At 42.3% G+C, this 16,934-nt stretch overlaps 1 protein-coding gene across 2 annotated transcripts in view; it reads right to left on the bottom strand.

Moving 5' to 3' along the window:
- The window catches only part of LOC123774066 (uncharacterized), a 32,770-nt gene that overhangs the window by 4,426 nt on the left and 11,410 nt on the right, over positions 1-16,934 (bottom strand). Inside the window, exon 2 of one of the 2 annotated variants that reach the window (XM_045768194.2) lies at positions 12,681-12,726. The exons of the other annotated variant lie outside the window; for it this stretch is intronic. Coding sequence (XP_045624150.1) covers positions 12,681-12,720 — 40 coding nt within the window. The 5' untranslated portion in view covers positions 12,721-12,726. The remainder of the gene's footprint in view (positions 1-12,680; positions 12,727-16,934) is intronic. 2 annotated transcript variants of the gene reach the window in all.

Below are 16,934 nucleotides of genomic sequence, written 5' to 3'. Positions count from 1 at the left end.
AAATCTATTATTACTAAGCAATGGGAAACAAATACGTCAGCCTCGACTCCATGGACGGGGGTTCTGTCAAGAATATAATTTATAAAGGCATGTCACTTGGGGCAACACCGACTGGTCTATGGCACTCCCCTACCCAAAATGATTAATTTTGGAAAGTTAGGCGAGGTTAGCCCCAAGCGGCTGGCCTCCAACCTCAGACATTATATTTTATAGATTAAAAGCCAACCGAGAGGCCTTTTCAGGGAGTGAGCCAGCAGAGTGAACTGGGATCTTACAAATTAACTCATTAGCATAAAATTACAAACTTTTCTATTTTAATAGTAACTTTTTATATCGATCAGACTCCCTTTCCAAATTGGTTGCAATTACGACAAATACAAAAATATTTCAATTGCACCACATGTTACAACAAAATTTGCAAGTGCGTTATATTGAACATAGATGGTTTATGCAGTGGTGTGAGCGACCCACGAGAGTACACGAGCAATGCGACAATGACTGTCCACGTCAGTGACCATGAGACGAGTGCGTGATGTACATTGATTAGTGGCCAAGACTACAACCCCACCATAAAACATATTCCCTAATTTCTGTGTACACAACAGTAAGGATGTGCTAATATTTATATTTTGTTTTATGGAGAAATTATATATCTACTTCGATAAACAAATATTTGTAGATTGTCTAATATTTGTATACCAGTTGTCGTTGATGTCCATCTTAATGAAACTCATTAGTTATTAAAAAACATCCCCTCAAGCGCCTTTCGACTCCTTCAGGCCTGCAGGACAAGCACCACTCATCAACAACCTATTAAGCCTATATTAATTCAGGCTTTTACCATCGACGACAGACGAGTGTCAACCTTGTGGTGAATGACCCGGTTCCAGATAAGACTGGTTTTGGGACCAGCCACCCGACACAGCTCTTACTTTCGGAGGAAAATGTTAACGCGTTAAAACACTTGGACATTATGAATACTAACACCCGCCCTCGTCCACCATAAACATGTTGATTGGTCACTACACTACTGCAGTGGCCTTAGCAACACTCCGGTTACCCCCCCCCCCCCCCCACACACACGTACGTGAGCCCAGCGAGTCACCACCCAGCATGTAGTATTTACATAGAAACATCACTGCAATACTATTGATCACTTTTCACTAGTATACAAAAAAGGAGAGGGGAAGAGGAGAGGAGAGGAGAGGGGGGGAAGGAGGAGGTAGAGCAAGAGGAGAGGGGGGGGAAGGAGGAGGTAGAGCAAGAGGAGAGGGGGGAGAGGAGGTAGAGCAAGAGGAGAGGGGGGAGAGGAGGTAGAGCAAGAGGAGAGGGGGGAGAGGAGGTAGAGCAAGAGGAGAGGGGGGAGAGGAGGTAGAGCAAGAGGAGAGGGGGGAGAGGAGGTAGAGCAAGAGGAGAGGGGGGAGAGGAGGTAGAGCAAGAGGAGAGGGGGGAGAGGAGGTAGAGCAAGAGGAGAGGGGGGAGAGGAGGTAGAGCAAGAGGAGTGAAGAAGGTAGCAATCTGTGTCAACCCAATTAATCGATTATACATTTAAACCTTCAATGCTTCATTATATACCAACAGGTGTTGAAGGAGCGCCAATTGATATTTATATGTAATTGTTAACCTAATTACTCACACCAGAACTAACTACACTACAGCGACCTGTGGCACCCACACCTACGAGTGTTGGTACCACGTCTACACCACACACAACAACTATGCCATAAAGAACAATGTGCCTAGTCATATGCGATGGAAAAAACAATTTCTGAACGGTAATCGATAACGCAAAAGCACATTACTTCCGCTGGAGCTGACGGTGACGTTTTAAATACTCAAACTAGCTAGACACGAGAGTAGCGTCGGTAGAAGTTCCTGTAGCTTTAGGCGTCAATAACACTACTTTCTTGACACTCTTATATGCAAATACTACATTTTACTAATTTAACATGACACTCGACAATGAAACTTGACTTTTTTTAAATATTTATGCTGCATTTTGAATACAATTCACTATAATATAAATCGTATATAATTTGTCTTCTACCTCAGATAGTGCGCGCGAGAGAATAGGGGAAGAATGGGAGGGAGAGAGAGAGAGGAGAGAATATGGGAGTGGAATATTCTATTACAGCTATAGTACAATGTATGAACATTGTTGTTGTGACCACCTAAAGAAAAAAAAAGTAATTATCAAAAGAGGGCACCAAGCCTCGAAGGCTATGTAATGTGGCCACCTAAACTTCCGGAAAACTGTGGCGAGTCCCTGGAGTTAAAAGCTGAATTCTAACAACCAAATACGAATGGACAGAGCTCGGTATTTACAGTACCCTCCGTCCCCCTTAACTCTGTAGGGACGTTAAATGACCTGTAATTATTAAGTCAATTACGTCTCTGAAGGATCATGACATCACTCGTAACAAATGGTGTATGGTTATGCGGGTAATTACATCTCGTGTTACATAATTACCGGTGTTCGTGTAATAAATCAAAGGAAAACCCATTAGCCTAATAGGAGTGGAAGTGCACATGTCATCGGCGACTCCTGTGTTATGCCTCGCCCTCACTTCTCTGATATATTGCTCATTAAGCCTCATTATACTTGCAAGTTCACTGATAAATGCCCAAAGCACATGTGCGCGCGCTTGTTACCTAAATGTGCTTCCAGTACGAACTTCAACGCCTGGGCCCGGTTTATCGGTCACCGGTGTCCTATTGTAATAACTTCCAATACTTAATTTTATATGCCTACTCATGAATCTGAAACATATAGAGTTAACTCCTATTACCTCTCCTGTAAATTCATTCTACTTGCTCCTCTCCATTCCCTATCTGACCTTCTCGTTTCCACCAATGTTGTCTAACCCCATGATTGTGCTAAGATTCCCATTTTGTTCAGTTTGTCAATATTTTTAAGAGCTTCTATGTTGTCATCGGGGTTCTTTTCTAGCGTTTTGTGTTCACTCATCTAAATGTGCGTTTAACTGTTAGGACCAATTGGGACAGGCAGCGTGGAGAGCCGTGTGCGCCTCCATGTAGTGTACATTTAGTGGGAGAAGGTATACCTTGCGATGGTTTCGGGGCTCAACATCCCCGCGGCCCGGTCCTCGACCAGGCCTTCTGGTTGCTGGACTGGTCAACCAGCGATGATGGAGAAGAGGTTATAACTTAGCTACTGGGCTCCGCCTTTCCGGCCGTCTAATGACTGTCGACACTATTTTTTTAATAGATGGTAGCTTATACAATTTTCTCAATTTAGTTCGCTCCAGTTGCATACTGCATTTACTTTTTCTCCTCACAGCTCCATAGCTCATCTGGACCAGGATTCACTAAGCAGTTACGCAAGTACTTACGAAACTGTACATCTTTCCTCATTATTTGGCAGCTTTATTTACATATATTAAACAGTTTACGAGCTCCGAAGCACTAGGAGGATGTTTGTAACAATAATTGATTTCGAAGTTTAAAATCGTAAATTGTTTAATAAATGTAATGTAAAAAAAAAAAAGCCCCCAAAGATTAAAAAAAAAAGATGTACAGGTTTGTAAGTGACTACGCGTTGAATCTTGGCTATGGTGTCTAACTTCCAAGTAAGTAATTATCAATAGAAGGCACCAAACCGGGATGGCTATGTAGTCTAACTTCCAAACATCCTCCTTCTAAACACATTGTTGACATTTAAATCGTTAAACCAGATCATTTTGTACATATGGTGTTCGAAAGATTTAAGCGCGTTTAACAAAACAAAAACAAAAATCCCTGTATATTATTTAAATGCCAATACGATAGCAAAACAGCTGCAAGACGTGTGATGTCAAATTGGCCAGATTTGTCTATTAGATTCTCGAGGAATATACCACTCAAAGAAACATTGGGAAAGCAAGATTTGGAAAATCTTGAAAACCAGCAAAATGTTGAACAACTGATTTGGGAATCAACATTGTTAGTTCTGACAGGAGCAGAAACCTAGCCAGAGGGGCTTAATATGCAATGTTATTTATTGTCCGTGGTATCTTACTTGCCCAATGGTTACGAATAAGTTACGCAAGAGTAACCAATCCACTTGCATTTAGACAATACATGCAATACTTAAGTTCCAGTACTAAAAGATTGGGCAGGTTAAACATCTCAGTAATGCACTTTAGTCTACAACGATAACAATGATAAAAAATTTTAATGAAAGGTGACCCCATATACATTTAGCTTGAATTCATCAAGCGATTCCACGTTATCCGATAATTTGTCCCATAAACAAACACTGCACATGAAGCCATTGTTAACGTGCGCGGCATTATGTCAGAGGTTGTCTACTTCAAAGTTTCTCTCCATCTTCAATCTAGGAAGGGACCTCCGCTTCATAATGTACTGCTTTTGGGGTCTTCTTATTTCTTATCAACTTTGCATTTGTTATTGTTAGTCAAAAAGCCATTCTTCAAACCAATTCTAGAGTATGCAGTTTGAGAAGGGTAAGAGCTGCAGCTGTTTGGAACCCCCCCCCCCTCAAATTTCAATGATTGGTGTTTAGCTTCTTAAATCAATTGGGCTCTCAGTCATATCTACATTTGAAGCATACTACAGAAGTAATTACCAGATTTATGGCTATATAGCATCATGACCCACCAGTTGTATGATTAAATCTGTTCACGATTTGATATGAAAAAATTGTTTTTAATGCCTGTGGCTTATTCGGGTAATTTTGTTTCCAGCTGTTGTCCCTCACCTGGAGAAAATGTCCATTTGGTCCATTTCCTTAGTATATTGTACGCTACGGTCTCTTATAATACAGTGTTACTTCATGAAGCCTATCTTTACAGCTCATGCCTTTATCTTTGGCATTCGTCCTCTTCCAAATATCTGAACTTCCATTTTATTGTGCTTTACCAGGTGGCGCATGTTCCATGCTGGAGCGGCATACTTCATCGCAGGTTTAATGCCATGATTAACGGCCATAATTTCCTATATCATACCTGCTTCCGTGTATGGGGCTTTTGTCATGATGTGCTGTTTTGGATGGATGTGTATATAACCAGATATCATATATACTTTTAAAACTATGACTGGAGTTTGCTATAATACCTCTCTTGGGTAGCCCAATTAATTTCCATAATGTTCTTATGCTGAATGAGTACCACCTCCTTGAGGTGTTTCCGGGGCTTAAACGTCCCCGCGGCCCGGTCGTCAACCAGGCCTTCCCGTTGCTGGACTGGTCAACCAGGCTGTTGGACGCGGCTGCTCGCAGCCTGACGTATAAATCAGCCTGGTTGATCAGGTACGTCGCATGTGTATCTCTAAGAAACGTGATGACATTCATCTGGCGAGAGCATAGTAAGGGAATAGAATGAACAAGCCGATGTAGAAGCTATCTAATAGCCCAAAAAATTTTGAACGCGCGCGCGTGTGCAGGGAGTGGGGTGAGTGGGTTAGGGAGTGGGGTGAGTGGGTTAGGGAGTGGGGTGAGTGGGTTAGGGAGTGGGGTGAGTGGGTTAGGTAATGTGAGGGAGTGAGTTAGCGAGCATGCCTGCTGAATGAGGAAGTGTGCTGATAGGAACAAAGTTTTTTTTTGGATAGCGGTGCTAGGGAGGGACGGAGGTTTGTGTTCTTAGCTAACAGGAACCTTCATCTGTTCCACTTGCCTATTAACTTTACACGAAAGTAGTTTTCGTCACGTCCCTAAGATATCTAACGTCCATGCATGTCTTTGTGCCATTACTGCTCAGCCTAAAGTGACATTTCATCGATTTCCAAGTGTGCGTACCCTGTCCCTCCCTCTTATGCTGTCTCCCCCCCCCCATAACCCCCGTCCCTTCACTTCTCAGATTAGTCTTGCACACAACAGCTAACCCCCTTTCCTTTCTGAATGTTAGTTTTGTGTGTAGGATGCACGCGTGTCGGAATTGAGGGGAGAGGGTTGTGTCGGGATTGGGGGATAGTTGTGTCGGGATTGGGGGGGGGAGGATGTTTATGTCGGAATTGGGGGAGAGGGTTGTGTCAGGATTGGGGGGATAGTTGTCGGGATTGGGGGGATGGTTGTCGGGATTGGGGGGATGGTTGTCGGGATTGGGGGGATGGTTGTCGGGATTGGGGGAGGGGGTTGGGTCGGGATTAGGGGGGGATAAGGGGGGGAGGGATGAGGGGGGTGGAAATGGTAGTGTTTGTTGGAGGGAAGTAATCATCAAGAGAAGGCACCAAGCTTGTGGGGGGGGGGGGCCGTGGATGTGACTTAGGGAAAGGAGGGGGATGGATGTACTTAGTTGTGCTGGCGAGGGTTGAGCTTCGGCTCTTAGTCTCACCTCTCAATTATCAATCAAATTTTGTGTGTAGTGTAAATTGTGTACAGGTTCCTAAATCTATTTAGGACCCTGTACACAATTTGATGTGATGTGTACACTGTACACATCACAGTAACAAGGTTATCGCGAATAATCTCGCCTTTCTAATCGTCAGAAGTATAATGTACAGACTCTCAACCTGTTTGTCCTCTACCATAACTACATATTTATCTCAAAACACCCACACATGCACACAGGATGCAGCCCGAAGCAAACGTCAAACTCCAAGGTACCTACTTAATGTTAGGTGAACAGAGGAATTGGGTGAAAAAACTACCTATTTGTTTATATCTCGACCGGAAATCGAACCCGGGCCGTTAGTCCTAACAAAGACCCCCAAATCGATTCCCGTTTGGCTGCGCACTCCGTCCTCATAAACAATGGCCAAAATCCAATCCATGGACCCACACGTTAATGAATGAAAAACGGATCACACACGACTCAACTGATGACGTCCGAAGACTTCCGAAACAAATGTTTTGCTGACGACTTTTGTTCGAACCACAACGCTGTAAATGCTTCACCCACGTACTACAATTATATATAATCGTCAACAGAACATAAACACCTAACCTAACTAATGCCTAAATATGCACAATATGCTAATATATAATATTAATTTATATTTGAGAAAATTTCTATTTTGAGTGAATAGCATGTTAAAATTGATGAATGCGTCTTTGGGGTCGACCGCTGGATGGAATGGACTTGGTCTGAGGTCTGGTTGAACTGCAAGGTGGGTGTTTACGTGTGTACTCACCTAATTATATTTGGGGAGGGGGGGGGGGGCGTGAGAGCTTCGTGTACGAGAATGAGAGCAATGGATGGGGGAGGGGGGGGGGTCGCCCTGTGAAGTGATTGATAGTGTCAAATAAAGGGGGATGAAGTGAGGGGTTTGAGAGCTGAGCTGATACAGTACTGTGCATCACACGTGGTGATACACAGTACTGATACAGTATTTCTCTTTTGTAACAAGTTTAAAATATTATAACTTAGCCCAACTTTCCTCGTGTCTGGCCTTCAAGTATAATTTATTCCAAATTTCAGGATGGAAGTAAACTCAAAAGCAGTATACAATGAAAACTATACAATTGTTGTTAGGTCTGTGTTTATAAACATGGCTGGCCAAGCGAGGAACAATCATTAAGGATACAATCTAACGTTGAATAACAATTACGAATAGAGATTGGAATTAAAGCAATATCCGCACAGTACAAATAGGCACATTTAACACGTCTAGTACATTGTTAATGCTAGTCTCACTTTCCATATGAAAAAACAGCACAGCGAATAAATACGAAACCAACTCATGCTAATAAACACTACCTGATGTGTAAAAAAAAAAAAAGATTATGTAAATGAATCGCCAAGGTTTAACAGCATGCACTTCTAGGACAACGTAGTTCAAACTTCTACACGAAACAATTAGAAAATATCACTAGTATATATATATACCAGTTCACACCCGCTGTAGAGCACTAGTTTTGCAAGATATCAGAAGCTCGTTAAATCGCGGGTACTGCAAACTACGCCTGAACAGGAACTTCAGGCGAATTTCCTGATCAGGAAATTACTTACTGATTAAGTATATTTGCAGACTATAATAAAGATGCTTTATATAATTCCCTGGAAGCCCGCGGAGAGCCGCAGGAAGACTCGCCAAGCTAAGAGACGTGACTAAGGTAGTTCCATGCAGACACGTACAGTAACTTGTCATAAACGAGAAAAAACAGCCATCACATACCAGCTCAATATGGATATCCGTAAATCCGTTTGTAAAGAAATCAGGCAGCAATAATTAGTGGCAGTAATTCTCAGGAGCAGCAGTCAGTATCATCAATACAGTAATACCAATACAGGAAAATCAAAGTACCTGTATATTACCTAAGATAATGTTCAGTACAGACCTAAGCCAACGCAGCAGTGTATTAAAGTGAACAAAAACCAATAGGATACCAATCTTTGAATCTAGAAGTGAAAGCAATGGGAATGCTACTAGACAAAGTTCTAACTTAGATCTTACTTGGATTATGCCTTGCGGGTTAGACCGTTAAACAACAAAAATATATTTCCATTAAAAATATACAACGTAGAATGAAGTTAATCCCAGGTATTACACAAAAATATTATTATAAACACAAACTCCTTCCTCGCGAAGGCAGAGGAATGCCTGAAGGACAAATGAATGACGGACCAAAGATTGTTTACATAAACGTGGCGTTCAAACGAGAACTCTTAATTAACAACGAATTAAAACAGGACAACTTTGATTTGGCATGTTACAGTAAACTGTTTCCACGGTGAATATTACACCCGGTAAACCATACTGGCTGGCTAGTTTACTAACTCACACGGACATTTATATTGAAGATTTTAAACAATGATATAGAATCCAAGTACATTAACGTTTTAGGGGGGTAGAAATAGCCTAAGCTACTCTATCCCTTTGAGATGTATTTCTTGCTTATCTCAATAAACATACTTGAACTTGAACATTAACGTTTGTTATTTTATAAACAAAAACTAACAATAAACCGAAGAACGAAATTCTCAATTATAATTTTATGGTGTCGCCAGCACTGGTTTATTTACGGGTATATGCAAGAGCATGTAACTGCTGCTAGCGCAACCCGTCCTCTTAAAAATAACGTGGCTTTTCGCTGGTATGCGCGCTATGGCCAAAAGTGAACGTAATTTAAAACAAAAGTGACGTACTGTCCCGTTTCCTGTTTGAGTCGTCCGGCCTAATCGGAAAGGTTTGGAGAGGAAACTGTCAACTAACATTTTTCATAAACATTTGAAAATTTTATGAGAACTTCCTGCCCACCTAACCTACCCTTAACTTACTGTTGTTGAAAAAAAAAATATATATATTTTCATTTTCAAATTACGTCCACTTTCAAAAGCCAAAAGCGACGTTATTTTTAAGAGGATAGATGTGCCTTAATGGACAGCTTGCCGATACTAGACTACTTGCCCTCTTGCCATTTACACCTAACTTTGCAATTGTTAACAGCTCATCTTATATGCCTTTATTTGTACATTACTCGTTTTTACACCATTCCATATTATAATTATCATTCAGGACTCCAAGAGTAAGGACTTTATAATATGGGGTGAAGAGTGTGGGGGCCTAAAGGGCCAGTCAAGTCGTATTTACAAAATTACTTTCACTATCTGCAGTTTGTCTGTGGTCGGTTAGAGATACGCTACACTCGCAACCAGACCTCTTCACACTGGTTATGATATAATTAAGAAATATCCCCGTTCATTGATCTGGATTGTTTGCTGCATTTTTACTCAAAATTGCAGCAAACAAAAATTAATATATTTATATAATATATACAATTTATGTCGGCTAGAGTATATCATCAGTATTTTGTGTGGTTTTGAGGGATGGAGGGGATTGGTCGAGGGTGAGGTCGTAAGAAGTGGGATCAAGGGGGTGGGACGGGGGGTGGTAAGAGGTGGGATCAAGGGGGTGGGACGGGGGGTGGTAGAGGTGGGATCAAGGGGGTGGGACGGGGGTGGTAGAGGTGGGATCAAGGGGGTAGGACGGGGGGTGGTAGAGGTGTGGTGGGGGGTTTGGAATAGCGTATCTCATCCTTTTGTGTGTATTTATACCTCAAACATTTTTTAAATTTTGTGGTGGGGGCGAGGAGGGGGGGGGGGGGAGGTGTTGAAAAGCGTACGCCTTTTTTGTTTATCGAATTGCAATTTGTATATACATGTAATTTGCAGATTATGATATTGATAAATCTACAACATCCCGAGAAAATTCCCATTCATTATGTCCTATCGCGAGCAAAACTGTACAACATAATCCAAGTAAGACACTATAGTCAGTGAAGCTGTAAGCCAAAAGTTACTTTAATTATTAACCAACTGGTCTTACTGCGCACAATCATATTGCTATCATGGTTTACGTCTTTTAAGAATCAATACTCCCAAGTCCCTTTCTCGACCTGATTTACCAAGCTCTAGAGGAATAAGCTGTTATGGAGCACCGTTCCTCCTGCGCCTTGACAAGAGGCAGTCGTTGTGCAGTGAATGATCAACAACCCGTCCTCTTAAAAATAACGTCACTTTTGGCTCGTATGCGCGCTATGGCCAAATTTGGACGTAATTTGAAATGAAATCGACTCAAAAGTGACGTTCTGTTCCGTTTTCTATTTGAGTCGTCCGGCTTACGCGCAGAGGTTATGAGAGGACTCTTTTAAATTAACGTTTTTCATAACGTTTTGAAACTTTATGAGAATTTCCTGCCCACCTAACCTATCAAAGGACCCTTAACTTACTGTTGAAAAAAAAAAATCCGAAATTTATTTTCATTTTCAAATTACGTCCAAATTCGGCCATACGGGCAAACGGCCAAAAGCGACGTTCTTTTTAAGAGGACAGGTTGGATCAAAGCCGTAAAGATGCCTTCCAGGCATGTTGAGCCACACAAGTGCCCTGTCCCACCACCAACTGGAATCTCGGAAGTCACTTACCCTGAGCTGGAGCTCACCATCCTCCATCACCCGCACATACAAGCTCTACTTCTCGCTACACTTGTCACCCGCTCAACGGCAGTGTAGCACGGCTGTTTCAGACGCAGTTACCCGCAATATACTAACAATTAAAAATTACACATGTGAAACGATCATTTATTTTACGGGGTCACTACTGCAACAATGTAAGTAAATGTCTACGTTATTCTTACCGAAAGTGTTTATTTTATTTATGTCTTGGCAAGTATAGTGTTAGGCAGTTATGAAACAGTTTCAACCCTTTTACCCTGTCGTAGCTCAGTCGATTAAGGCAGTGTCTGGGATGCTCCCGGACGCAGGTTCGAATCCTTGTTACGGCCCTTGTGGATTTGTTCAGTTATGAAAGGTTAATTTAATGAATCATGTTTCCAGTAATATATAGCATACAATACCTGGCAGCCTACCCAGTGCCTTGACGCTGCCTTCCTACTAAACGAGGTTAGATCTGATCTACCATCAAAGTACTACAAGCACCCCGTGCGCTTGTTTCGTGGCTAGTGCTGAAACATTAACATGATTGTATTTGTACATAGCAAAGATTTAAGTTTTGTCGGAATAAGCTCAGATTTTCTCATTTACAACACTGAGTCACATGAAATAGTAAATACAGAGTGCTGCACATATAAAGTCCGATCTAACGATGTAATAAGCGTACAATTTTATCCTTTACGTGAACGTAGGTCATACACGTGTGAACGTAGGTCATACACGTGTGAACGTAGGTCATACACGTGTGAACGTAGGTCATACACGTGTGAACGTAGGTCATACACGTGTGAACGTAGGTCATACACGTGTGAACGTAGGCCATACACGTGTGAACGTAGGCTATACATGTATAACCCTTGGCTATACAGGTGTAAACTTGTAGTACACTGGGTACACACCTGTAAACCTCTGGTACTTAGCGTAACACGCAGCTTCGCGTGTAGCCGTCCGTCACGTCACGGTAAACATGTCACCTCATCATGCTTCCCGAACATATTTCACTTTCGTATCAAAGTAATTATTATAAGCAATATTGAAATTCTATATTGATCAAACAATATACAAAAATCTTATTATACAAGACCAACTATGAATGTGTAGATTAAACGAAATTTCCCACAAACCAATTTTACTGGATTCTCTGGCCAATAAAAAATTTAAGACTAATATAAGTATCATACTAAAAATGAATTATCCATATTATAATTAAATCTTGTGTTAGCAACACGCGATCTTGATACAAATTTTTGGTAACGTCGCATTAGATATTATGGCTTGTTACGTAATGAGGTCAAGATAGGCTGTGTATGGCCTCCACACCACTTGAAACACACACACAAACTTGCAAGTGCACACTAGCCAAATGTGACAAAATTGAAGCGTGTTTGGTATCCCAAAATAACCCAGCCAGGACAGCAGCCGAGCCCAGGAGACTCGCGCTCGATAATACAATACTGATCATATAACACACCAAGTGGGTCATTGATTACTACGGTAATTATGTGAGATTTTGTGGAACATATGAACGTGTATAGATAGGATCTGCCTCGCTTGATCCAGCAGACCTACTGCGGTGTTCCTTTTGTTCTTGTAGTTTTAAAAGGGACATTCTGGAAGAATTCTTCGTCCCTATCATCGTAACTCTTGAAAAGTAACAGATGTTGCAAGTAATTATAAGGCAGAGTATATTGAGCGGGTCTGAAGAGATCCGTCGACTACTGTCCGTGGGCCGGGCCGACACCGCTAACCCAAGCTGGCGAGCCACACCTCACAGCTTGCCAGCTGACCTGCCACACAAACCAGTGCAGTCACGGTGCCTCCCTAGCCTCACCTTGGCTTTCATATCCTGGGTTCATCACACACAACTTCATTCAAATCTGAAAATGAGAGATGATTGTGTGTTATTGACGTTATCATCAAAAACTTTGCACAGGAAGAACGACTGGACAATAGACAACGCATAAAATCTTAGGAATTCACGTACAGGTTATTTTCACCTAGAGCCTTTGGGAAAAAACCTACTAGGATTAGAGCAGCTGTGATGATACTTCTCCAGGTAAGTGAGGTGAGAGTAGGGACACAAGTGAGAGGAAAGCCTTAAAGGGGTGTGTATCACGTGATTGCTCGACTTGTTTACTTGCACGTGTCGCCTCAACGTTATTGATTGCCAGAGCAGACTCTCAGGCTGCGCACTCTACTTCTCTCCAGAGCCGATCTCTCTATTGACATCTCTGCATTCACACGAATTTGCATTTATTCGAGTATAACTCCATTGTTAATGAACGAGCTACTCAACAGCAGCTCTCATTAACAAGCCAATATGTTTGCATCTCTATAAATGTACTATTATATTATATATATAATTATATATTATATATATATAATATATTATATATATATAATATAATATATATATAATATATAAAAAAAGGCCATCTCGTCGATGGCCTTATGGACATAACAGATAAACATTCCAGTTGAATCCACTGCAGCTTCAACCAGTCCCGACAGGACCTGTCAGTCTGTAGACAACACTAGCGAGAGGTCGTGGTGTAAAAGTTACCACACTTGTCCTACAACCAAGAAGACCAATCCAAATGTAAAGTAAATGATGCCAGATACCTGTTTTGAGTGCTTGGCCCAAATCCTATTCCAAGCTTCAATATATTTATTCTAGCAATATATAACAAATGGCTATTGTGCAAAACGTTAAATTGAATGGTGTATAATTCACGCTTATATTTTACAATATGGATACACCATGCAGGTGCTGCATATTTCTGCACTAGTCTGATGTGAGATACAGAGTCCTAAACAACTAGTTCAGATTCAGAAGTCTACAAGAAAAAGTTAAGAGTCTGGTAGTGAACTGTATTACCTACACCAAAGTATGCAGGTTAAATGTAAAATTTGGGTTCGCTACCAGCTCAGTGCCTCCAAACTTTTAACAGATCTCAGGTTATATAATCTTCAGCATATCGTGGTCCATGGGTTAACCTGGTACCTGGTTGATAGTTCTGGGAGTTCTACTCCCCAAACCCGGCCCGAGGCCAGATTTGACTTGAGAGTTTGGTCCACCAGGCTGTTGCTTGGAGCGGCCCGCAGGCCCACATACCCACCACAGCCCGGTTGGTCTGGCACTCCTTGAGGCACGGGTCTCGGGTTACCAAGGCCATTGGTTCGATCCCTTCATGATCCAATGATTTTCTCAGATATACCACGTTATTGTGATTTCATTGTGTATTTCAAACCTACAATTTAGCAATCTTGCATATGCAGCTGATTGTATCAGATTAGTGTGTGCTTCCAAAGGTAGGCCTGATTTCCACTTCAGGTCATGTTCTTACTCCGGGATTATCGTCTTCCCACTTGGTATCCTGCAGCCACTTGTCTAATTACCTGCTCGATACGTAGTTGATGAGGTTCTTGGAGTTGTTCTACTCCCAAAGCCCGGCCAAATCCAGACTCGACTTGCGAGAACTTGGTCTAACAGGCTGTTGCTTGGAGCGGCCCGCAGGCTATTATTCTCGGAATTTGTCTAAGTCTTCCTGTATTTTTTTTGCACGCTTCCTCTGATGTATACCGTCAGTAAACACTAACAAGGAGTTTATCATTATGGAAAATAATTTACATATCTGGATTGAGATTTGTCTTGTAACCGTCCACTGAAGGATCCCAAATATAACACCTATCTACCATGATTTACTGCTCAGAGCTGGGGGTTACCCAAAGACTGCACGTCAGTAAGTGTCATATTTTGTCAAGTCGAACACCAGGAAAGCAGCATTGGTTCCTCGATAGTAAATAGGCACCCTAGAGCGAACTCTTTCTTGTTCGGCTGTGTCCCACACCTGCATCTTGACCTCACTTCCAGACCTGTTTCACGGTGTCACCTCACCTCCAGACCTGTTTCACGGTGTCACCTCACCTCCAGACCTGTTTCACGGTGTCACCTCACCTCCAGACCTGTTTCACGGTGTCACCTCACCTCCAGACCTGTTTCACGGTCACCTCACTTCCAGACCTTTCATTGTGCCACTTCCAGACCTGTTCCATAGTGTCACCTCAATTCCAGACCTGTTCCATAGTGTCACCTCAATTCCAGACCTGTTTCATTGTGCCACTTCCAGATCTGTTCCATGGGGTCACCTCACTTCCAGACCTGTTCCATAGTGTCACCTCACTTCCAGATCTGTTCCATGGTGTCGCCTCACTTCCAGACCTGTTTCATTGTGTCACTTCACTCCCAGACCTGTTCCATTGTCACTTCACCTCCAGACCTGTTTCAGTGTCACCCCCTCCAGACCTGATCCACGGTCGCCTCGCATCTGGTTCTACTCCATGGTTGAATTCCACTGGGCTTGTGGCCCACCTTCCTTATTATTAAATATTTTTCTACTGGCCCACCATCACGATTTAAGGTTCATTTGGCTCTCCCCATGGTAAAATATTCCATTTTCTTGCCCTTCCCATGGTAAAATATTCCATTTTCTTGCCCTTCCCATGGTAAAATATTCCATTTTCTTGCCCTCCCATGGTAAAATATTCCATTTTCTTGCCCTTCCCATGGTAAAATATTCCATTTTCTTGCCCTTCCCATGGTAAAATATTCCATTTTCTTGCCCTTCCCATGGTAAAATATTCCATTTTCTTGCCCTCCCCATGGTAAAATATTACATTTTCTTGCCCTTCCCATGGTAAAATATTCCATTTTCTTGCCCTTCCCATGGTAAAATATTCCATTTTCTTGCCCTTCCCATGGTAAAATATTCCATTTTCTTGCCCTCCCCATGGTAAAATATTACATTTTCTTGCCCTTCCCATGGTAAAATATTCCATTTTCTTGCCCTTCCCATGGTAAAATATTCCATTTTCTTGCCCTTCCCATGGTAAAATATTCCATTTTCTTGCCCTTCCCATGGTAAAATATTCCATTTTCTTGCCCTTCCCATGGCAAAATATTCCTCATTTACTCCTTCAAGTTTTAAAGTACAGTACTGGCTCTGGTGGTGGTGGTTCCAAGAATCGCCGCCTCCGCCGCCCATGGTCAAATGTTCCCCTGCTGGGCCTCCATAAGGAGGTATGACAGCTGGTGGCCCAAGAGCCTCGAATTACTTCATAAAAACCCAGCCCCACAGTTCATAATTCCCAGATGAAATACCGACCAGAAATCCCTCCCCAATAACTGAAAAATGGCGCGCGCACACAATTAGGTAAGTACACACGAGCCAGAGCTCAACCCCCACAAGCACAATTAGGTAAGTACAGTTAGTGGCACACTCTATGGTGTATTACAGGTCACTGGAAACAGACCTACCAGAAAGTTGGAAGACAGCTAACGTAGTCCCAATATACAAAAAGGGTGACAGGCAAGAGGCGCTGAACTCCAGGCCAATTTCCTTAACTTGTATACCATGCAAGGTGATGGAGAAGATCGTGAGAAAAAGGCTCGTAGAGCATCTGGAGGGAAATAGCTTTGTAACACACCACCAGTATGGGTTCAGAGATGGTAAATCGTGCCTCACAGGGTTAATAAGTTCTATGACCAAGCAACAAAAATTAGGCAAGAAAGAGAAGGGTGGGCAGACTGCATTTTCTTGGAACTGTCAGAAAGCTTTTGACACAGTACCCCATAAAAGGCTGTTAAAAAAGTTGGAGCAACAGGCAGGAGTAAAAGATAAGGTACTCCAGTGGATAATGGAGTATCTAAGCAACAGGAAACAGCGAGTAACTGTGAGGGGGAGACATCAGAGTGGCGAGATGTCGCCAGCGGAGTCCCACAGGGCTCTGTACTTGGACCCATCCTGTTTCTAATATGTAAACGATCTTAGAAAGGGTATAGAATCATTCCTCTCAATGTTTGCTGATGATGCAAAAAATATGAGAAGAATCAAGACATGAAAATAGACAGAGACTACAGGACGACCTGGACAGGCTGGAGGAATGGTCTAGAAAATGGCTACTAAAGTTCAACTCAGCAAAGTGCAAGGTAATGAAATTAGGCGAAGGGAGCCGAAGGCTGAACACAAGGTACTATCTGGGAGGTGAAATCCTGCAAGAGTCAACTAGAGAGAAAGATCTGGGG

Source organism: Procambarus clarkii, chromosome 91, assembly GCF_040958095.1.
Source record: "Procambarus clarkii isolate CNS0578487 chromosome 91, FALCON_Pclarkii_2.0, whole genome shotgun sequence".
NCBI classification, from domain to species: Eukaryota; Metazoa; Arthropoda; class Malacostraca; order Decapoda; family Cambaridae; genus Procambarus; species Procambarus clarkii.
This window is presented reverse-complemented; position numbering and strand designations above follow the sequence as displayed.